Below are 24,439 nucleotides of genomic sequence, written 5' to 3'. Positions count from 1 at the left end.
GCAGGTTTTACATTGTTAATGGGATTCTATACAGTTTGTTTACTCTGTATCATTGTACATATCTGATTTGGTGGTTTGGATTGACACATACTGAAAATCTGTTTCCACAAAGGTATACAGTTTCCCTTTCTTGCTTTTAGTGGGACATTTTTATGTATTTCTGAAAGTCTGGGGAGGCATATTGCTCCTACTTCTTCGCAACTTGGACATCCATAAGTCAGCCTGAGTTATCAGGGTTGGTGGAAAACTCAGAGTACACAAGATCCCCATGAATTCATGGTCTATTAACAAGTTTTGCTGTATTTAATAGATGATCCTTTTTTCCAAAAAGAGACAAAAAAATTCTCTTACTTTTTGTTTTAAATATTTCCAGTCAACAGGAAAATACAACTGTCTTCAAAATATACCTATATTGTTCCCTAGAAAATCCACTGGTATTTTCCATGCTTTTTCACTGGTCAGTATTATCAAATATGCTGTACATTTGTACTGGCATGTTTTCTTTTTTGGATTTTATTTATTCTCACAGTTTTGCGTTTGGCTCCTTAATATCTGCTGTGGACCCAGTGGCTACTATTGCCATCTTCAATGCCCTTAACGTAGATCCTGTGCTTAATATGTTGGTTTTTGGAGAAAGTATTCTCAATGATGCAGTCTCTATTGTCCTGACAAAGTAAGTGCATTTGAATTTGTACTGTACTGTAGCACTCCCTTGTAGATGGCCATTCATTCTAATGAATTTTGTTACAGATTTCCTTTTAGACTTACAAAACTCCTGATTCTTAACAAAAACCGTATAGGCAGAAAATACATGTTTTTCATCTCATATTGTTGTATTGCTTGCCTATGTATCCAGAAGTTATAACAGGGGAACTAAGTCTTGTCATTCTGCTTCTATTCTAATATTATAATAGCAATCACGTTAGCTTGTCTATCTCTTATCCTTAAAGTGCAATTCTGCTCTGAAAAATTACCTTATAAGATGACTTTGTTGAGCTCCATTTCAGTTGTATCTCATTGATTCCAGATCAGATTTGCTCAGTTTACATGTTAAAATTTTTTTCCCCCTCACCCCAGTCCTGGAATCTGAAAACCAAGCTTTGTTCTTTCTGGCTTATTTAGAAAAATTTTGCTAGCCAAATCCTTCTGTCATTGCTCCTCTTTGACTCCCTGGTCATTGGCTTATGGAATCCTGACTGCAAGCCAGTGGGGTTGCACTGGTGGTCCTGCAAAGGGAATTAAGTTAAGAATTCTATTGACAGTACATGAGCCAGGAGAGGATCCAGTTCACTCTCTTTCAGCTGTGTTGGTTCTGCGGGGCTGACAGGAATAAAATGTTCCCCAATTTTACTGTTTTCATTGAAGTCAGTAGATGTAACTAAGAATACATAGGGGCAGCAGATCTCCTGAGTAAAAAGGTGCTATATTTACATAGCCATTTTCAGGGAAGACATGCACTTTAAGCACTATCTATCATAGGTACTTTTCAGTAAGGCCATGGAGCCTAAGTATTCTCTTTGAGCTCTAACACAGTTGGGCTCTTTTTTCCCATATTGCCTCATGCTGTAGCAGCTTCATATTCCATAGGATCCAAAGATCCTCTCTCCTCTTTCCTCCCAACCTCTCCCCTAAATCACTTCTTTTGCCCTTCTTCGGTGACCCTGCAGCCTCTCTCATCCACCTGGGGATGGGGCTTTCTTTTTGTTTGTTTGTTTACTCTCCCACATAAGGATCATGTGATTTGTCTTTTTATTCCTCCTCCAGCCTTGAGTTTTTACCATTGAAAAATGCATTTTCTTTTCCCTGCTAAAAGTATGGAACCTGTGTTGCTGTGCTGGGCATCATTGTAGCCTATTTATGCTGTTGTGAGAAGATTTCACAAAAGCAATGTTAGATTTCCAGATTTTTAGTGGCATTAGGTTTCCCTTTAGGGATTATACTAACACTTGATTTAATATCTTCTGACATTGCTCTTGTTTATATCACAGTAAAAGCCTTTTAAAAGCAGTAGCAACAGAGAAATGTAGGTTGCTTGAATTTTTTTCTAAAGACATTTGGCTTTTTCAGATCAAGATGTCATAACTGTTTGTTGCTAATTTTTTTTTCTTTTTTAAAATCATTCCCAGCACAGCTGAGGGTTTGACAAGAGAAAATATGTCAGAAGTAAGTGAATGGCAAACCTTTCTCCAGGCACTGGGTTACTTTCTTAAGATGTTCTTTGGCTCTGCAGCACTTGGCACTCTTACGGGCCTTATTTCTGCATTAATATCCTTTTTTGGGGTAATGTGATGCACATGCATAAATTGGTGAAGTCTACCATTCTAACAATGATTTTCATCCAGTCATTCTGTAATGTTCCTTAGAGGGATAATTTTTATATAAGGTCTTTTTGTGGGCATGATATTTTCTCTTGCTTATTTTGTTTGTAATATTAGTGCTAATGGGCCTATTATTAAAACTTACATAAAAGCTTTGTATGTTTAGATGAATGTAATTAAGTTCTAAATTATTGTATACTATTTTAGATTATATGCAAATAGAGTTATAAATTTGCTGGCTGTTTTCTAAATTCACGGTATTAATTCTGTTTTCAACACTGATCCATTTTAATAGCATACGTCCTAGTTTTCACATTTTTAAAAAATATGAAAAATATTTTTCCCCAAGAAATTTTAAAGTCAGACTGTGAAATCTTCCAGCCTTACATGTCATATTCAGCTAACTGAATATGGACCAAGCTCATTTTGGGTTTATATGTTGAATTATATCTGTGGCTTTCTGCACCAGCTTGAATTGGTTGCTAAACAACCCGAGAGCTTCTCCCCTAAGAGAAGGAAGGATGTTTGTTTAAACCAGACACCTTTGTTGCTTTTGGAAGCTTGCTTCAATGTTTAATATAGAAATCTGTTTCATATTTTTTGTGCTAGCCTTATGCTACAGTTATTTGTTTAACCTGGCCATATTGTCAAGCACTTTGTTTTGTAAATGAGAGGACCAGAGTGTTTGCTTAAACATGGGCACATTTACTATCTTTGTTCATTAGAATTGTTCCATACACTTTTGATTCATTCAAAACATCTCAGCAAAAGAGAGAGACTGACATTCTCCTGATGCAGCTATTTTTCATTCAATAATATCTAACTGAAAAAGGCAAAACAGAAAAGCAGTTTAACTGCTCTGATAATTTATTGTTGTTTGAGCCTGAAAATATTAGCTAGAGCAAAATATTTCTGTGAAGCAAAGACAATTTATAATAGTCGCCGACAGATAGATATGATTGAAACTTGCCTGTTCATTAGGCTGGAGGAACCTGAACTTCCATGTCATAGATGTCTTCTGAATTTTAACAAAGATGAATGTGGAATATTTTGAAAGTGAGACAAGAGCATGATTCGTCAAGTGCATGAACATGTTGATGTAGATGTTATCGCTGATCAGTCATATCCATTTGGAACTAACTCAAAGTCTAGCTGAATATACAACTGATGACATGTAGAGCATGTTTGCCCTACTAAACATATAAGGTGAAATCTTGCTCCCCTCCTCTGCAACCATGTTGCATTTCCACTGCATGAAATAGAGAGGGGGAAGGACTCCTACAGATAGTAGAGGTCTGCTACAGTGAATCTGAACTGGTAGATTACACTGATTCACAGGTAGTGTATGCTGAGCCACTGGTTAAATCTCCTCCTGAGTGGGGAATGCACTTTCTTTGGGTGCTGCTGCAGCCCTGAGGCTGTAACACCAGCTATGGAACAGCTCTGATTCTGCTCTGCTTCCTTCTTCCTGAGAGAAGCCAAGCTCACAGCCTGGCCAGCTGGGATGTGGGGGTGGGGGTCCAGGTTTGGTTCTAACTAAATTAAACTCTTTGCACTTTCACAGTAAAGAATTATTTTGCTTTTAATTTTTTCCAACACTTTTTCCAATCTTTGATGCTAAATGGGAAATAACTGTATTACAGGTTTCAGAGTAGCAGCCGTGTTAGTCTGTATTCGCAAAAAGAAAAGGAGTACTTGTGGCACCTTAGAGACTAACAAATTTATTTGAGCATAAGCTTTCATGAGCTACAGCTCACTTCATCGGATGCATTCAGTGGAAAATACAGTGGGGAGATTTATATACATAGAAAACATGAAACAATGGGTGTTACCATACACACTGTAACCGGAGTGAACACTTAAGGTGAGCTATTACCAGCAGGAGAGCGGGGGGATGGGGGGGGAAGACGGACGATCTAGGCCAGGGTGAAATCCTGCTTTCACTGAAGTCAGTGGAAGCTATGTCATTGATTTGAATGGAGCCAGGATTTCACTCCTGGTAAATCTTTCTAGAACAAATATAGATGCAATCAGAGGTTAGCTCACGTTTTCATAAACGTCTAAGCAAGGGCAAAAGAGGATTTTATTTCTGTCAGAAGTAGAAATGACAGAAAATGTGTGGACCATTTCAGTTCTGAGTCCCAGCTTCTAACCCATCCCATATTAATAGCCATTATTGTTTGAAGACGGTTCTGTGACTTCTCTGCAATAAATTTGGTGGTCTCTGTTCAGTTCTGAAGGAACAGGAATACACATCATGATTGGAAATGTCTGGTAGTCTGAGTGGAGGGGTCAACAAGTGAAGGCGCATACAAAAGTGGTGCTTCCAGATTCAGGTTTAGATATGTTAGTATGCTGCTGTCCATATTTTATGTACTCTGTCAAAAACCAGTGGCCTTCAGTCTCTAGGGCTGCCTCTTTCACCAACTTTAATTTCACTTCAAACCCTCCATCCCAGAAATGATTAATCAATCCACAGGATGTTTTACAGGCTTAATACTAGCTATTCACTAAACAAATGTATGACATGTGGTGAGTGGTAAACCTGTATGGTATAGATTAGAATTTTTCTGTGGATTTCTTTTCTTACTTTTTCCTTAATGGTTTGATATGTACGTACTAAAGCACATTGATTTAAGGAAAACACCCTCCCTGGAGTTTGGGATGATGATTATCTTTGCTTATCTTCCTTACGGACTTGCAGAAGGTATCTCGCTCTCAGGTAGGCACCAAAATGAATAGGTGCAAAATTAGTTATTGAATTGTAAAAAGTTAGCAATCTGAATGTACAGGATTTTCAGTTGCTGGTACTCTGTTCTCTTCCCCCAATGTTCCGATGTGTGTGAGATACCCATTTGACACTAATATTAATACTGTAGTTTCAAATGACACATTCTGCATATTTGCATGCACAATTACTCTGTGCATACTGTCATGTTATGTAGCCATGCAAATGGAAATGTAAAATGTTTGAAACCTGACCTAGTGGTTTAATGTGTTAAAGTATTTGGTGTTGCTGTGAAAATAGGTTTTGCCCTGTAAACAAGCTATGCTAAAATACTGAGCATATTACATAAACATTTCAAAACATGAAACCTTTTTATTCCTGGTATGTATTGCACAGTATATAAAAATCATAGTAAAATACTGTAAATTAGTCATTAATTATTGTATATGGCAGAGAATGTTTACAAGTATGACTTCTTAATTGCTGACATTAAAAAGTACCGTACTTCTTTTTTAATTACGTAACATGTTACAACAAACTCCCTAATTTGTTCAAACTCCTTCAAAAATGATTTATCAGAAGAGTATAAACTCTGAATAACCTTGGTCACATTCTGTAACTACAAAAGTCATCTCTGCATTCCAAACAAAGGATTCTTTTGAGTACACGTCAGATACTTCTTTTCCTTCCTTTCCAGTTCATCAGGGCCACTCCTGTTTGGGAATGTAGCTGTAGTCAAATATTGTTAGCTTTTCAAAGTTTCTTTGTTTTTGACTAAACAGGGCATTGTGTTATAACCCTCAATTAAATTTATCATTGTCTCCAAATGTTATTTAGTCCTTTCCATAATCTTCACTACAGTTGATTTCCTCTTGTGGGACATGCTGTGGCCTTGTGCTTACTTATTCCACACATTCCTTACAGGTGACAGCATAGTAACTTCACAAGTGAGTAATGTAATATGTTTCCAGAACTGCAAAAATCACACCCACCATCTTGGATTCACTCTTTCACAGGAACAAGACCCTGGGGTTGCGTTTGAAACTTTTAAAGCCTTTTTTAAAATGTTCAGCTCTCCATGAACAACTGAACACTGCACATAATGCTTTCTTATTGCTTCTTGAGTGCTCAGAGAAAGTAAAACATATAGGGTGAAGTTCACACCATTCACATATAGCCCAAGAACTGGATGGAAAATGGAGTAAAATAATCCTCCCTCAACTTAAAGCAAGGGTGCAGGATTGCAGCATACTGCCTCACTTTCTAAGGCTGCTGCTCCAGCCCATGGGGTGGAATATCAACTGCTGGCTCACCCTGCCACTTGCATATGGTGTAAGGGCCACTGGATCTTTATATTTGTAAGCCCAATGCCCCCTCCCTTAGCTCTCTGCCACTGCTACCTTCCATGCTAACCTAAAATGGCTGGCTTAGGGGCCCCCTCTGCATCATGCTGGGAGTGCATAGGCCCACCTTGCACAGCAGCTTTGCCCTGACTCCATCATGGGCCTTAAGGATGGTGCATCTCTCCCTACCAATGATAAAATTCCCCGCAGTCTCAGATTGATAGTGAGCAGTGTGTAGAGTGGGGAGACATACTTTGCTTGGAGAATTAAATGATGCATCCTAGTAGGAACACCTGAAAGAACAAGGCTTTATTCTTTAAACTAGACATGGAGTTCCAGATCCTGCCCTTGAATACACCTGTGCAAGCTTGATTTGGTGGATTACATTCCAACAGCAGCCAGCAATCCATCTACACTAGAGCTCCCAATGTTCCTATGACTATGGAGCTGAACCAGTGTTAGCAATTATGGGAAAATTTCCCCTAGAGTAGACACCCCCTTAACTCTTCCTCAGCTTTCCCAACTGTAAAATGGGATAATCCTACCTTGTGATGGTATTGTGAGGATTAAGTAGGCAATGTTTGTAAAGTTCCATATAAATGCTAAGTATTATTCTGCTGTTTGACAGTTGCACTGTATCCACAGGTATCATGGCAATCCTGTTCTCTGGCATTGTGATGTCTCACTACACACACCATAACCTTTCTCCAGTTACACAGATCCTAATGCAACAGACATTGAGAGCCGTTGCTTTCATGTGTGGTAGGTACTGCCTTTAGCTTGAGCCTAATATCCATTAGATTAATATTTGTTTTGTATGAAAGGAAGATTCTGTTAGGGTGAGGAGGGAAGGCTGAGTGATCCTCTAGCCAGTGGTATATCAGTACTACATGTCTCTACTAACACTTACTACTATGAAGGTTGCAAGGTAGTCTAAAATCACCTTTACTGACATACTGGGTAAGCTATACAGTAAATCTTCTCCCTTCCACATCCTTCAGTCCAAGCTCTAGCTACGACTTGACACAGAATTGAGAATCAAATAGATCTTCTTGCCTCCTTTCCTCCTCTGGCCTAGTTTCAGTTGAAGGAGACTTGAACATGTCCCTATTTTTAAATAGTTTTGGAAATAAAGAAACTATTTGAAAAAATAATAGTGTTCCAGACATTGGCAAAGATTTTTAGGTATCTCCATTCAAACCACCCGGAGCAACGCAATTGGTAGCCTTTCCTTTTCTTCCTGTAGGCCAAACTTGTAAGGAAGAAAGGGAGAGGATTCTGCATCACAAATATAACCTTATGTTTAAGGGCTCCTGCATGATGCCATACCTTGTGCAAGAGGAATAGCACTTAGTGTCTCTGTCTCTCTTCCTAACAAAGAGCCCACTTTGCTAGGACTAGATCAGCTGAAAATGCAGTAATCATATACATGCAAAGTCTAATAATGTTAAAACACATTGAATGTTCTCAATAGCATATTGACTTTGTGCTTCAGAAATAAAGTGGCATTATGAAAATGCCTTAGTAATTGTTAATGGCACTATCGGAGACATTTGTAAAGATAACGTCCAGGTGTTGTTAGAACAATATATTTGCTTGTACAATGCAGAAGTTTAATTTATTGTGCAAAGCCTTATGAAGTGCAGTAATTTAGTAAGATTTAAATATTTATGCATGTAACTTTATAATAAAATGTTTGACTCAGAATGTTTGAAAGTTCTGTGAGATATTCATTTTTATATAGGGCCTGATCTAAAAAAGTCTACTAGGGTCAGTGGGCGTCTTTTCATTAACTTCAAAGGGCTTTGAAACAGGTAAGCATACCAGTGAAGACATTTTTCAGTAATTTAGGGTAAAATTCTACTAGCCTTCTTCATGCTGATTAATATTTACTCCTGAAATCAGACTACTCATGGAGTAAGGTGCTGCTCAGTGAGAGTAAGGGTGGCAGAATCTGGCCCCTGCATTATGTTAGATATGTCTATTTTGAATCTGGCCTGAGTCAAAGAAGCAGGGAGTGTGTGTGTGCATATATATAATGTATGTAATAGCCTATTACAGGAGTAGGAAAGGTCTTAGATACCATCTTTTACTGACCAGCATAGTTTTATTTGAATAACTAAGTTTGATCTCTCTTTTTCAGAAACCTGTGTTTTTGCATTCCTTGGTCTGTCAATTTTTAGTTTTCCTCACAAGTTTGAAATGTCCTTTGTCATCTGGTGCATAGTAAGTATTTACTTTCCTCTGAAAGTTTTTAAAACCTTTTACAGTATTTGTAAAAAAAACAACCAAACAAAAAAACACATTACAGTATTTTTCATGGTCTATAGGACTCAAGAGTTATGTTTTTAAGAAACCTCCTATGTTTATCTTTTCATAAAATATTCTCAGGCTCTTTATATATTGTACATCATTCATCCCAAATCCGCAGCAGTGAAATAAAATTAACTATTTCTTCTGATTGCCTACACGACATTGGTATGGATATCTAAGAGCATATTTTAAGGAATTCTAGTGTAGCTAGTGCAGCTTTTGTGCATGAGATTATTTGAAAAGACTGGGAGAATCCCTGCTTGAGTCTGACTTTCAATCAGATTTATTAAAATAGCTCCTTTTCAGAAGTCCCAAAGGATGTAAAGATTATGAGGGGAGCACTTCTTCTCTACATAACATTTTAAGTTCCTGAATTTTTTACAGATTTTAATTACAGGGTAAAAGAAGGATTTGGTATAAATTATACTTTAGATTATGCCTCACACGAGGCTAACATGCCTATTACCATTATCATAATATCAGTTTACAAATGCATAACATGCTCCCCTTTCACAGAGGGAAAAGAACAAAATATTAATCCCCAGTGAGGCTGGCCTAGAGGATAGCACCAGATGCTGCCACATTTGAGTATATACTTCAGAAGCACCCTTGTTCTGCCATGAGAGACATTGAGGTGTTGGTCTCCTCTGTGGGAGCTGAGAGGCTGCTCTCAATGCATTACATTTAACTACCTATTCTCACAAGCAGAGTGGCATTTCATTCTTGTTGGAGACTGCCTTCACAGCCCAAAGGTAAAGGCAGTAATTTTGGCTGATTACCGTACAGAAAAAGGGCACAGCCCTAGGAACTCCCACATGTTCTAGCTCTAGGATATTTATCTTATCATTGAATCATAGAATCATAGAATATCAGGGTTAGAAGGGACCTCAGGAGGTAATCTAGTCCAACCCTCTGCTCAAAGCAGGACCGATCCCCGATTAAATCATCCCAGCCAGGGCTTTGTCAAGCCTGACCTTAAAAACTTCTAGGGAAGGAGATTCCACCACCTCCCTAGGTAACGCATTCCAGTGTTTCACCACTCTCCTAGTGAAAAAGTTTTTCCTAATATCCAACCTAAATCTCCCCCACTGCAACTTGAGACCATTACTCCTTGTTCTGTCATCTGCTACCACTGAGAACAGTCTAGAGGCATCCTCTTTGGAACCTCCTTTCAGGTAGTTGAAAGCAGCGATCAAATCCCCCCTCATTCTTCTCTTCTGCAGACTAAACAATCCCAGTTCCCTCCGCCTCTCATAAGTCATGTGTTCCAGTCCCCTAATAATTTTTGTTGCCCTCCGCTGGACTCTTTCCAATTTTTCCACATCCTTCTTGTAGTATGGGGCCCAAAACTGGACACAGTACTTCAGATGAGGCCTCACCAATGTCGAATAGAGGGGAACGATCACGTCCCTCGATCTGCTGGCAATGCCCCTACTTATGCATCCCAAAATGCCATTGGCCTTCTTGGCAACAAGGGCACACGGTTGACTTTTGTGAAGGCCTGTTTACTGTGGTGTTCTTTCATGACCAGCATTACAGGGAACTCCACCTTATTAAGCAGAATTTTCCTTTATGTTTGTTGACATTCATTGTGTAGAAGAAAATGATCCTCAGTTCCCATTTTTGCTATTTGCATGTATTGGGTATGTTCTTTTACAATGACACCTGGGGAAGTGCTGAGGGACTGAATTATACCAGCTGTTTGGCTTTCCGCCCTTTTCCCTGAGGCACTGGCCTACGGGGAGGCAGCAGAAATTTCTGCTTGCCTTTCAGCTGCTCCACAAATTATTAAAGGAGCTGGACTGCTTTTGGGCAGCTATCAGAGGCGCTCAGCCTGCACTCAAATGAATCTCTGGGTTTTTTGGAATACCTTCTTGGCTTTGAATTCACTTGTCATTTGTAAAACAGCATCTGGTAACTTTTTCAATTATTTCTATAGTCTCTCTGTAACGAGTTTTAGTTCCAGTGACTCGTTGTTTGAAAATGTGAGCTCCACATTGACCTATGCTGAGCAATTGCTTTAAGTTGGATTATCAATATAGCTAGTTATGAGGCATGTGTGTTGAGAGTAACACATTCCCTTGACTATTCACAAACCGGTTACAATTTATACTGCTCTATAAGGAATGGATGTAATGCATTAAATAGCCTTTAACTCATTATCTAATTTGTTGCTGTTAACAGGTGCTTGTTCTGTTTGGCAGAGCAGTGAATATTTTTCCACTCTCTTATCTGCTCAACTTCTTTCGTGATCATAAAATCACCCCCAAAATGATGTTCATCATGTGGTTTAGTGGTAAGTCTAAGCTCGGGGTATACCGAGTAGCGTATCATACATGGTAGGTCCTGCTCTGCATGATATCGCGCCTCTGTCTATGGAGCAAACGCTAAATGGGCATTTGTGTCCTTCTCAAATCCACATGCAGCGGCTATGTTATGTTTTCCCTATGCTGGCGAGCCAGGCAGTAAAGAGCCCAGCCTGGGAAAGTGTACAAAGACTGCCTTTAAAATAGCCTGGTTTTAGGGACCTAACAGCTTGACAGATTTGCATTCGAAAGCTGTAGAGCTCTGATTTGTTTAGAAATTCAGAGAGGCAATCAAATGCTAGTGTGATGGCTACAGCATAAGAACCTAGATAGCTTTAAAACATAAAATAGGTTTAGAAGAAGAGAATTCCAATAGGTTGAACACCATGTTCATTTATAAGGATGCAGAGGGCAAATCTTGCTGTTGATGTACTTACTTATTCTTGGTTTATATTCCTCTCTGATCAGGTTTACGTGGGGCAATTCCATATGCCCTGAGCCTCCATTTGGGCTTGGAGCCAATAGAAAAGCGGCAGCTCATTGGGACCACAACTATCATTATTGTGTTGTTCACAATTTTATTTTTGGGTGGAGGAACCATGCCCCTTATCAGACTGATTGATATTGAGGATTCTAAAGCGCGAAGAAGGAACAAGAAGAATATAAACCTCAGCAAGACTGAAAAGATGGTTTGTTCCTTTTATTCTGTTTTTTTTTTTAAATGAATGATCATTGATACTTTAATTTTCATAAAAGATCAATGCATAGTAAATATACAGTGGTACTCTCTGTTGGAAAATGAGATGAAAGCAAAGAAAAGAGATTTTAAATTAAGGGCTAAGACAGTGCAGAGGAGCACACAGTTCAGACAGAGACAACCTTTAGGGGAGGATTTGTTTAGGGGATTCTCTTTATCATTGGTTTTCAACTTGTGGTCAAGATAGTTAAGTCCAAAGCTGACTGTGAAAAGCTACGAAGGTTTCTAGTAATTCTAGCCGTGTCAGTCCCAATATATTAGAGAGCAGGCGGGTGAGATAATATCTTTTATTGGACCAACATCTGTTGGTAAGAGAGACAAGCTTTCGAGCCACACAGAGCTCTTTAGGTCACTATTATAGTGACCATAATGCCACTATATATATATATAAAAAAAATCTGAGGAAAAGCTCTGTGTGGCTCGAAAGCTTGTCTCTCTCACCAACAGAAGTTGGTCCAGATGAAATTCCATGTTGGTAAGAGCAAAACAGTGCACATCGGAAAACATAATCCCAACTGTACACACCAAATAATGGTGTCTACATTAGCTGTTACTACTCAAGAAAGAGATCTTGGAGTCATTGTGGATAGGTCTCTGAAAACATCTGCTCAATATGTAGTGGCAGTCAAAAAAGCTAACAGAACATTAGGAAAGGGATATATAAGATAGAAAATATAATGTCACTATATAAATCCATGAACACTTTGAATACTGCGTGCAGTTCTGGTCAGCCATCTCAAAAAAGATATATTAGAATTGGGAAAGGTACGCAGAGGGGCAATAAAAATGCTTAGGGATATGAAACTCCTTCTGTATGAGGAGAGATTAAAAAGTCTGGGACTATTTAACTTGGAAAAGAGACTACTAAGGGAAGATACAATCGAGGTCTATAAGATCATGAGTGGTGTGGAGAAAGTAAATAAGGAAGTGTTATTTACCCCTTCACATAACACAGGAGGCAGGGATCACCCAATTACATTAATAGGCAGACGGTTTAAAAAAAACCAAAACTTAAGGATGAACTTCTTCACACAATGCACAGTAAACCTGTGAAACTTGTTGTCAGGGGATGTTGTGAAGGCCAAAATATAATTGGATTAAAAAAAGAATTAGATAAGTTCATGGAGGATTGGTCCATCAATGGCTATTAGCCAAGATGGCAAGGGATGCAACCCTGTACTCTGTGTCCCTAAACCTCAGACTGCCAGAAGCTGGGACTGGACAACAGGGGATGAATCACTCAACGATTGCCCTCTTCTGGTCATTCCCTGTGAAGTGTCTAGCACTTGCCGCTGTTAGAAGACAGGATACTGAGCTCGATGGACCATTGGTCTGACCCAGCGTGGCCGTTCTTCTGAAAATATACTAAGGGATAACACCTTGTCATTTTAAAATATTGTAAAAGCATTAGTAAACCAACATTTATGTGAGTAACTCTATTGACAATGTAGGGATCTAAAGTAATGGCTATAACCCAATCTAATTACAAATAGATCAGCATAAAATAAAGTAACCCCCATGGAAACACAGGCAAGATTCAGGATGGACTAAGTCATATACAAATTGATAATAGCTAGTACATCATGAGTCACTGGCACCTCAATCATGAGAGGCAGGTGAAAGTTGTTTAAAAGAACAAGTTCAAAACAAAAGCAAAAGGTGCAGTGATGAGATTTATACGGTTATTCCAATATGTCTGATCTTTTTAGGGTAATACCATTGAATCTGAACATTTATCAGAACTCACAGAGGAAGAGTATGAAGCCCACTACATAAAGCGCCAGGATCTCAAAGGCTTTATGTGGCTTGATGCCAGGTATTTGAATCCGTTCTTCACAAGGCGGCTCACACAGGAGGTGGGTTCTGCTTGTTTTGTTGTTCTGTGGTACATGTTGGCATAGCATTTTGTGGAATTCCACTCAAAGGCAATCAAGGGTTTGTGATAAAGGCTTGCAACTTTTGAGCTGGGCATAGTGAGGTGACCAGTCTTACTTGTTTATAGAGAGTTGTCATAATCTAAGACTACCTTGTAAAATGATAATTTGATTTAAGTTAACACTTTTAATGGCTTCCAAAGTTTGTAATAAATTTACAGAAGTGTGAGCTTTTATTAAACTCTTCTTTAATTTTACAGACTAAGATACTTATATCAACAGTTTGGTTACTAAACCTAGGCTTAGTAGACATTTGTGCCTAAAAATGGAAGCATCAGACCTGGCAAAGCTAAAATGTTAGTGTAAAATGTTGCCCACACACATGCAGGCTTTTTAAAAACCCTGTGGCACAAGCAAGTGCAGTACTGGTTATACACAGGGCCTCATGTATATTGCAGCTGTGGAATTTGCTGTAGAATTCACCCCTTGTTACAGAATTGTGCACTGGAATTGCAGCTCTCACTTAAAAAGTTCCTACACCTTCTCCTTGTGAAGAGAACTTTGAAACTGTGACTCAAAAGCAACCTGATGCCTCTGCTTCAGGCTCTCTACAAATTATGACTGAGTGGTGTGAACTGCTCTACTCTTCTCACTCAGAGCCCCATAGGCTCTGGGATTCTGTGGCCACAGATTGGGCATTTTCCCCAATATGCTGTGGAATTCAGCATTTTTTGTTGCAGAATTCACCATTTTGCTGCACCAGACATGTTTTGTTTTGTCGCTGGGCCCTGGTAAAACCTGCTTTCAAGCTAATTCTTGCTCTGCGCCTTTCCCTGCAAGAGAAAATTAATTAGATTCCAGTGCGTGCTCCCTGAACTGTTCCATAGAACCAGGCAGCTGGGGAGGGTTGGGAAACCACAGCTACAGTCCACCTTGTGCCAGGGAGCCAGAATATAGGCTGCTGGGGGAACAGAGCAGCATCCAAGGCCTAGGAAGATAGGATGAGCCACTGAAGCTGATTAAAAGCTTCCTGCTTCAACCTGACGCACATACAAAGAAAGGAGATTCGGAGCCAGGCCACCCAGAAAACATAACTGCTGACAGCTCAGCTCTGTGGGCCTCTGGAGAACACAGGGGGGAAAAATCTGTCATCAGAAATAATCATTGCTGAAAATAACCACTGACGGATTGTACATTGATGTGTATTTTCCACTGAGAGCATAACTGTGTGTACACTTAGGGACAGCAGTGACGGGAATGAAGGGTATTCAATGAAAATACAGTAAATTGTCGCTCTCACTCACACAGTGCTGTATCTAAACAGCAACTGTGATTTCCTTTTGCCTTAGGACCTACATCATGGACGCATACAGATGAAAAGCCTCACCAACAAATGGTATGAAGAGGTGCGACAAGGACCCTCAGGGTCTGAAGACGATGAACAAGAGCTGCTATAGCAGGCTAGAGGAGGAGGACTATAAGGAGTTTATCATAGAGCACCAAAAACTAGATTTAAGTAACAAAAGATTCTGACTGTACAAAAGCCCACGGTTTTAAGAATTAAGACTTCCCGCTGCAGGTCCCACCATGTGCTGTTGTACTTAGGTTTCACAGAACCAGATACACTGTACTTCATAAGACCAGTTGCTGCTGGACACCCCTTACAATCATACAAAAGCAGTATGTGGGTTGAGGCTAGAACTGTACCTTTTAATTGTGAATATCACAGCAACTTGTAAGTTGCACTCAGTCCATTCAAAACTGCATTGAAATAACCTTACATTCTGATGTAAGCTGTAAATGCATGTTACAGTACAGGTTCCATAATACGGCTCCACAAAACAGAATGAGTTGCACTTTATTGTATACTTTAATATTCATTCATATCTTGGGGAGTCATGATGGTTTATACTGTGAATTTGTGCCAATAAGAATAATTGACTCTTTGTCTGGAAGAAAACTGTAATTGGCATATTATGGATCCAGAATGCATAGTGAGCCCCCAGACAAGAAGCAGATGTTGTGCATGGACAGAAGCACCAGAACCTTTTAAATACTCAGTGTGTCTGCCATTGTTGTTGTGTTTTTTTTAATGTTGAAATGTCTTAATCCACAGTACTTGCCATTCCCTAAAGTGTGTTTTTAAATGAGAAAGCATAGAACTGGATTTGAAATCCATAGATTTTTTTTTATTATTTATTCCACTCCCTCCCTCCCACCCCCCCACTCCCACACACTCCTGTAACTTATAAATGGTTACACTTTTTTAACAAAAATTATAATAAAGGTTGCTCCTAGCTGGCACTACAGACTTTGATTCTCAGGAAGCAGCCGTTTTTGCTTTGCCTAAATTGCTGAAATGTCCCTAACATGCCTGAGGGTTCATGAGGAATGTAGGGAGGTTTTTAAATTTTTTTGGAAACACAAAAAAAGTCCCCAAAAAACCTAACCCAGCAGTGGAAGACTTTAATATTATGCATTGCTGCAGCATCCTCTGTTGGGGAATGCCAGACACTTAGCATTCCATTAAGTTGTCCTGCTACTTTAATTTTTTCATGGTCATAGTAAAAATGATCAGCACTGTTTTGCTTTTCCACATGCAATGGACCATTTGTTCAGAACTGCACACACGTAAGTGTGCACCTTTTCATGGTGCACACGTACTGTGTTTCAGCTACAGTAAATACAAATTTTTCGTGCCTCGTTGGTCATTTGCATGTGCTTTTTTTAAAAAAAACACCTTTACTGAGCGTTTTCAATCATGGATCTATTGTATTTTTTCTGGACAAATAAAGGACACTTCAGGAATGTATTCAAAAAGCATAAATGCTCACTGTCCTAAATATGGATTGACTTACTAGTTTTTCGTGTGTGTGTGTGTTGGAAGCTAGTCCTGATGTTTAAGGAAAAAAAGTGCAGCAGCTTCTGGCTAATCTCTCTGGTGAACATTCTGTACTTTGGAGCACTGTTAGTGATAACTGCAGCCCTTAAATCAATACAGATTAAGGCAAATAGGGAAGTGGACTGTTTTGGTTCCCTTTTCTACATATCAACTTTGAAACAAGTCTAGTGGTGGCACTCGATGCTGGCAGCTTTCCAACAACAGTAGATGAGACATGCTAAGGTTAGGCATTGATATCTGATTAATTTAGCTTTGAAGCAGAGGATTACTAAATATGTGGGCCTCCTCAAGCTATGCCCCATGCAGAAGCAGAACTGTTAGAGAATGTCTCCCTCATTGGTGAGAGCACAATGTGTGATCTGCATGATGCTGCCATTAAAAGGTTGTTTGTATAGTCCAGCCCGCCTCATTTTAATTTCAGGCTCACTTCTGCATTTTCACTTGCAAACTAATTAATCTCACTAGGGAAGAACACTTTTTGGGGGGTAACAACTCAAGGAACCTGTCTCTGCTAATCAACCATGAAATGCACTTTATTTCCTACCCTTGTATGTGAACAGAATTTGGCTTCATACTTTATAGAACTGGAACATGCTGCGTAATGTGAGCATGAAGGGGAATGAACTCAGATTGTTTCCAGTGTTGAGTACTGCAGAATCATGCTTGTTGTCTTGCTTGTTGTTTCGGAGGAGAACAGATTTGTAAAGAATCATACTAACCAGGCTGAAGGAAACTCTAATATTAGGTGTTTTGTTACTAGTCCAAAGTTAGGGGTATATGCTTGAAAACATTTTTTAGGATGTGAAAACCCTAGCTGCAGTACTGTTAGGTAGGTGTGTGTGAAAGAGAGCGAGAAAAATGTCAGTTCCACTTTATATACAGCTATTTCCTCGGGTGCCCATCCAGAGTGAGCACCCGTTTGTATATTTTTTTGCGGGAGGTCACACTTGCCCACAAAGAGTAGTTTAAGCTGTATGGGCTAGGAACCTTTTGAGGTTCTGAGTTTATGAGGATCGCTTTGCCAGATTCATATGCTCTTGGTTTACAGGAGAATGGTAGAAGTTGTGTTTAAAAAAAAAAAAAGACAGGTTTCCACATTCAAACAATGTGCTGCTGCGCAGTAGACAGCAGTTTCTGTTGTTTTGATGCACTATGGTAACTAAGTAATTGAGGTGAATTGTCAGTTCTTGGAGATATTTTTGTGTCATTGAGATGTCAATCATTTCCGCTTTCTAGTAATAAATAGCAGCTATTGTCCTGATGTACCTGTTCCTAAGAATTGTGTGGTGGAGAACACAATGGTACCAATCCTTGGCTACAGCTGGGTAGTGCACTGTGCATCTCCAGATGGGGCAGGAGAGCTGCAAAGGTAGTTTTAAGTCACTCTGTGCTCCCTTTATGCCAGACATAGCTCAGAGCACACTGAAGGCAGCTGTAAGATGCGCTGCCTGCCAAGAGCCCGAAGGGACTGTTATGGCACCCAGGGACTGCCAAGGTGCAGGGAAGTCTTGGCCATACTTCTTGTTCTGTAGACACTCCACAGGTTAGCTGTGGAGAGAAGGGGTGGCACATGAGCTGCTATGTTGCCTCTTGCACCACTGGAGAGTCCCCTGAAAGCCCTATGGCCATTAGGATGGGTTTAGAGCCACTTTGTAATGCGGATGCAACATAAAACAGCTGAAGATTAGAGCCACTGTTCTCAGTTAGCTAGTTATTTCACTGAAAGATGAGGCAATCTATAAATTGAATGAAGGTTCTATGCTAATATATCAGTCTTCTGTGGAAGTTAAGATTTCATCATGATAAATTGATCGTTTCCTGCCCCCTACTGGTAATTTTTGAAAATACAGTTAGATCTAAGTTAGGAAACATTTGCTGAGAATAATTTAATACACATTAAATGGATGCAATTAATTGATCATTTCTGAATTAATGAAAGCAGCCTGAAACTCCTAATTTCAAGGCATATTTACTTTATTTAAATAGCAACTGTGCAAAAGCTTTAACAATGAGATCTTATTTAATGGATTTATCAAAGACTTGCCTATGAGAGGTTTCAGAGTAGCAGCCGTGTTAGTCTGTATCTTCAAAAAGAAAAGGAGTATTTGTGGCACCTTAGACGCTAACAAATTTATTTGCGCATAAGCTTTCTTGAGCTACAGCTCACTTCATTGGATGCATCCGATGAAGTGAGCTGTAGCTCACACTCAAATAAATTTGTTAGTCTCTAAAGTGTCACAAGTACTCCTTTTCTTTTTGCCTATGAGAGGAAAGGATGGGTTTGTGGTTAAGGCACATCACTGGGAGTCAGGACTCCTGGGTTCTAGTCTAGCTTTGCTGCAGACTCACTGTGTGACTCTCAGGCAAGCCAGTTAGCCTTTGTGTGCCTCAGTTTCATTAGCTTATTCTGGTTTTTCTTCATTTGTGCCTTTAGGATTGTAATGGTTTCAGAGACCTGTTTGTCAGCCATGACCTACCACTACCCAGCTCTTTGTACTTTTGCAGGACTAGAACTGAGGTGCCACTTCAGGTAATATTTGAGAGCTTCAGAGACACTGAAGCAGGCTTTGTGTGCACCATTCAGAACATTACGCATTAGTCTTGCTTTTTGCAGTAACCGGGTTTTCCCTGTCTTGTCTTGTATTCAGGGAAAGAACCACTCAGTTCTGATATTGTATGGTGATGATTGATTTGTAAGTTCATTTATAAATGTGTTGGCTTTTCTGTGGCATTGATCACTCGACTATGGGCAGCTCAAACATGAATGGATTTATCTTTACAACACTTATGTGAGGAAGGCCTGTATTATTGCTCCCTTTTCACAGAGGGGAACCAAAATACAGAGAAATCAGTGGCTTGCACAGAGTGCCGTACAGTGGCTGTAGTAGAGTAGTGAATTGAATCCAAGTCCCAGTCTGATACCACAACTGCAACCCCATCCTTCTGCTGGGATCTCAACTTTGAGTATCTTTCATTTGAAAAGGGAGCGGAAATCATGTTTAAATGGAGACTGTCAAGGTGCAATGATGAAGAGAATGTCCTCTTGCCTTTTGAGAGCACTGTTAAGATCTGCCTCAAATCCATTGTTCGCTCACTTTCTCCAAGCATCCACATGTGAGTTGTCTAGTCAGTTCTTGTGCCACTTGCTGACCTTATTCCTGACTACTTCTAGTGCTCAATCCAATTTAGTCTGAGTCCTCCTATCACAAATATGAGCAATAGGTCTTGGAATAATGTCAGGGTTATAAACGTGTTTGCTAAAAGGGTGGTACATGAGGGCAGGTGTCTGAATGTAGGGAGTATCTTTCTTGTCAACTTGACACAAGCAGGCTAACAATTTTCAGCTGACAGCTCTTCTTTACAACTGGGCATGTGTCTCTGAAAAGCCTGTTTCGTGATCCGTAGATAAAGGATTCTGTAGTACGAGCAGAAAAGTTTGAGCCAAAAGCTAGGATTTGCTGCTCCTCCATGTATCACCAGAAATTACGTTCTAGCAACATGAAGACATTGAGACTGCCACTGCTGTAAAAAGCCCCCTCTCCACCATACAGAAGACACAAAAACTTACAGCTTTTACCAAAAATCCTAAAGTGTTGACAGTGATATCACCTGTCCACCTCCCCCTGCAAAATCCCACGTCATCCTATGGCCAGATTTTCCTGTCAATTACAGTGGCATAACTCCATTGAATTTGACCACTGTAGAAAGCAGATTCCAGAGCAAAACAACTGTCCACTGGCAGCACCCTGCCACCAGGCCCTAGACGTTCTGATCCAGGCAGCATTAGCAAGAGACCACCAGAAGGTATCAACTTTTATAATATCTCTCAGCAATTCTACAGCTCCTGTCATCGTAGTAGGTCAGTGTCTGAAGGAGACAGGACCAATCAGGCTGGGAAGATCAATAGCAACATCTTGAATTATAGTTGGAAAGGACTAGGGTGGCTGTGCAGAATGGGAAATATCAGTGCAAAAGCTTGTGAATTAATATAAAATTTCTGGATAGATTTGGAGTCTCAGTTACCTTGGAGATGAACGGATTGTCACAGTTCCAACTCGAGTGAACAAGAATTTACTTTGTATCACTGCCATGCATTTTATTTAAAGAGGCATGATGAACATTTTGGCTTGACTGTATTTCAGTGTCAAACATTTCCCATTGCTCAGAGCTTCCACTCGAACTGCTAAAGGAAATGGCTAGCGTGAGTTGCACTATTTTAGCCATAGGGTTTCTTTGCAGGTGAGCAAAGCACACTGCTAGTCAGCTTTCTTGGAGGTGAAGTTGCCCTTGTTGCTTGTGTTTAGCAACTTTTAGTAGAAGTTAAGCTCTACTTAAGTTTTCAAGGGTTAATATTTTTCACAGAGATCACTGATGGACAGGGTGGTTGGGACAACTGAGGAAACAGTGGGTTTTGTCTTGAAACTCAAATGAGAGTGGGGAGGGAGATGGCAAAGGAAGGTTATTTGCACTACTATGAGATTTCGTAGAGTCAGAGTTTTGCTGTAAAGTATAAGCACAGAAGGAAATCTGGTCTTACAAATTATTTTGCAGTCCCTGCCAACCCTAGCCTCTGTAGTGCTTGATAAAGCAATATACTAGATTGAGCTGAATGAAGTCTACAGATAAATAACTTTTACTGGGTTGGAATCAGAGGCTGCCTGTTTTATCTATGCTTAGCAGCTAGTGTATATGAAAAATGTATAGTTATATGCTCACCAAGAGATGCTCAAAACTGAAGCATGGTCCTACAGTCTTTTCACCCATTTTGTAATGTATTACCAATAAATCCAAGGTGGCATTAGGTTTCGTTCTGTTATGTATCATTTGAAACTGTTTCTAGAGATGTCCTGTACAGATTCTAGGGGTTCCACTACACCATGTTTCCATACACTTGTGCACACCTGGGTATTAAATAGCCCACAAAACATATCCACGCTGTTTTAAAAAAAATTGATCTTGAAAGGCTACCATGATTTAAGATAGTATATGTGGAATAGCAGTGCTGTATCAGGGTTCATGCTGCAGTGTGTAACCACATGAATGAGGCTATAACTATACAGCCCTGACTTTGAAATGAGTAGCTTATCACATTTAAGAATTTACTTCGTAGTTTAATGGAAATTGAGAGATACATTCTTCTATTGGAGTCCACATAGAATCACAGGACTGGAAGGGACCTCAAGAGGTCTTCTAGTCCAGTGCCCTGTACTCAATGCAGGACCAATTATTATCTGGACCATCCCTGACAAGTGTTTGTCTAACCTGCTCTTTAAAATCTTGTATGACAGAGATTCCACAACCTCCCTATGTAATTTATTCCAGTGCTTAACCTCCCTGACAAGAAGTTTTGAAGCCCTTTAGAATAAATGGGAACTCGTGTTTAAACCCATGTCCATGTGGCTGAGGATCTACACAAATCTAAATACACAGATTTTAATTATTTGGCTCTATAACTCTCTTGAGAGATCCAGAGGAGTTGAGATGGAGCAAGGTTCACACCCTAATTATTGTATTTAAACTTTGACACTAATGCAACAGAGGAAATAACTACCCCTTCCCCTCATGTAATTTTGTTGCATGACCCAGAAGCTTTGCTTTTGATCATATTTTTGCAACAATAGCCAGCTCTGCTGTGCAACATGTAAAAATTGATCTTTCAGCTCTTGAGCAACACTCTATAAAATGTCACGAGTTTTTCTGCCAAGTTCTCTCCCGCCCCGGACTTTGCAGTGAAATGTGAACACCTCCAATGTTGTATATACGTCGAAGGATAAATGGAATCTGGGCTGTGCAAACAAGTTTCTCCAGCACTTTTTAACGCAGCTTTAAGTCATCGGTGTTGCATCCAAGCAAAAGTTATATCGATGGTCATTGTCTCCAAATCCTGAATTTCAGTTAATGTCACAGTAAATACATTCCATAGCTAAAACACAGTTTTAAAATCCAGCCGTGACAATTGTATTCCCAGCAAATTATTCAGGCCTTTTACTCAAATGACATGTATGAAAACATACATTTCAATTTCTGCTCAAGTTGATAGTGGAGAAATGCAGAAATGGTGAAGGAAGCTGACAGTCAGGGACTTGTTAACACTGTATAGAAGTTTGTACCAAAGTGATTTTAAATTACTTTATTTGCATGCATAATCATGGACTACTTATGTGCAAATTAAACCCACAATTCTGAGAATCTGGGCACAGATATCTTTTGAAAATTGCCTTATGATTGTAACTGGGGTCTCTGTTTCAGTCTTTATCAGATTCCTGCCTTTGAGAAATGGTTCTTATTGCAATGAATTTTTTAGTAAATGTGTGTTATTTGTAAGGGGTGTACAGAATCCAGACAGACATGTTTGCCTGAGCAATACAAACTACATGGAGTTGTAAACTGAATAGGACATTTATTTATTTTGAAATAAAAGTTATAACCAGAAAACTGCAGTAATGTATCTTATTCAAATACTGTAGGATGTGTACTGTGATGTAATTCTGCTTCATAATATTCATGATTTATTTTGATTGATTACTGCTTCTGTAGGGTTCACTCTTCTAGTGTCCGAGTGCTAAATACAACTGAAGTAGTGTGGCATAGCTGCAGTTTGTGCCGTGCTGGTAGAAATCAGAGATAGAAAAGACCAAATAGTCCATCTCTCTGCCAGGCCGGATTGTTCTATCAATGCTTTCCAGACGTGCATGGTGGTCCTCACCCCATGTGCAGCCCATCTCCCCAGGCAGATTTGAAATATGTGGTGTATTGGATTTGGGCTGCTGTGGTGTATGGCCCTGCTAGCTCTGAGCCCAAAAGTTGTGTCTAGTTTTACCTGGGGTTGGCGGGGGTGCGTGTCAGTATCATGTATTCTACAATTCTCCCTTCCTTCCTTGTCTACTTTAAAATATCTTGAAATCCAGTCTTGTTGTATTAGTTAAGTCCTGGAACTGTACATCAAGTTGAGAATAAGTGTTGTTGGGAAAAGATATAGAAAAACTGAGGTGGCCCAGGTGGGGGCTTAGTTAGAAATAAAGCTTTTTGTCTTTTAGACTCCTCATCTCACAGTGGTTTGATATTTCATGTGACATGAGCTGGTGACCTCCAGACAATTCTTAGTGGGCTGATACACACCCTTTCCAGCAGTAGACCGTGACTGAATTAGCACTGTGACTACCCCTGCTCTAGAGGGTAGACTCTCATTTTTTGTCAAGTTCCAAATTTCTTGGTCAAGGTATAGTCAAGGTCGAGAGTCCAGAGAAAATAATTAAAAATAAATAAATACAATGATTTAATAAAATAATAATAAAAGTAAAAAGATTTTGGGGTCCATTCAAAAGCATCTGGTGGTCCAGATTTGGCCCACGGTTTGCTTATTGACAGCCCTTGCTCTAGAGCCTAGAGGTCTCTGGGTGAGGAAACTTGCATTACTGCTCTCTATTCCAAAGCTAAATAGTTCCAGAACTGGCATTTGGCCCTCTTAGCTAGCGACTAAGTCAATACACACAAGTCGCATCAGTCTAACTCAAAATTGGTTTAGTTTAAACACACACACACACACACACAATGCGACCCCATTGTGTGGACACAAACTGATTTAAGAGTACCTTATATTAATTTAACTTAAGTTGGTAAGGAACTGGCTTAAGTACCATTGATGTAAGGCACACTGATTGATTTAAACTTTGACAAAGGCCCAAGTCATTTCTGAAAACAACTTGAGCATCCAGGAGAAAAGTCATTTGCAGCTTTTCCTGTAACAAGGAGGGGGCTTTCCCTATTTTCTGTACTGGTTTAGGGCCAGAGTCCTTTTTACTGAGCCCAGTCACAGGAGAAGGTAGCTGGTGATGTGGCCTTTTAAGGCAGCCAGGATATAGTGCAATTATTTATTTATTCTGCAGTGGCACCTAGGA

General features: G+C 39.7%; 1 protein-coding gene across 4 annotated transcripts in view; it reads left to right on the top strand.

Annotated features, from left to right (window-relative positions):
- Positions 1–22,976, top strand: part of SLC9A8 (solute carrier family 9 member A8) — a 52,529-nt gene extending 29,553 nt beyond the window's left edge. For 2 of the 4 annotated variants that reach the window (XM_073309455.1, XM_073309458.1), the window contains 9 exons: positions 530–673; positions 2,127–2,265; positions 4,935–5,040; positions 7,035–7,151; positions 8,533–8,615; positions 10,887–10,998; positions 11,477–11,697; positions 13,475–13,621; positions 14,989–22,976. In XM_073309455.1, the coding sequence (XP_073165556.1) occupies positions 530–673; positions 2,127–2,265; positions 4,935–5,040; positions 7,035–7,151; positions 8,533–8,615; positions 10,887–10,998; positions 11,477–11,697; positions 13,475–13,621; positions 14,989–15,096 (1,177 nt within the window). In that variant the 3' untranslated portion in view covers positions 15,097–22,976. Of the gene's footprint in view, positions 1–529; positions 674–2,126; positions 2,266–4,934; positions 5,041–7,034; positions 7,152–8,532; positions 8,616–10,886; positions 10,999–11,476; positions 11,698–13,474; positions 13,622–14,947 lie in introns of all 4 variants that reach the window. The other 2 variants (XM_073309456.1, XM_073309457.1) reach the window with 2 other exon arrangements.
- Positions 22,977–24,439: the final 1,463 nt, after the last annotated feature.

Source organism: Lepidochelys kempii, chromosome 13, assembly GCF_965140265.1.
Source record: "Lepidochelys kempii isolate rLepKem1 chromosome 13, rLepKem1.hap2, whole genome shotgun sequence".
Taxonomy (NCBI): domain Eukaryota; kingdom Metazoa; phylum Chordata; order Testudines; family Cheloniidae; genus Lepidochelys; species Lepidochelys kempii.
This window is presented reverse-complemented; position numbering and strand designations above follow the sequence as displayed.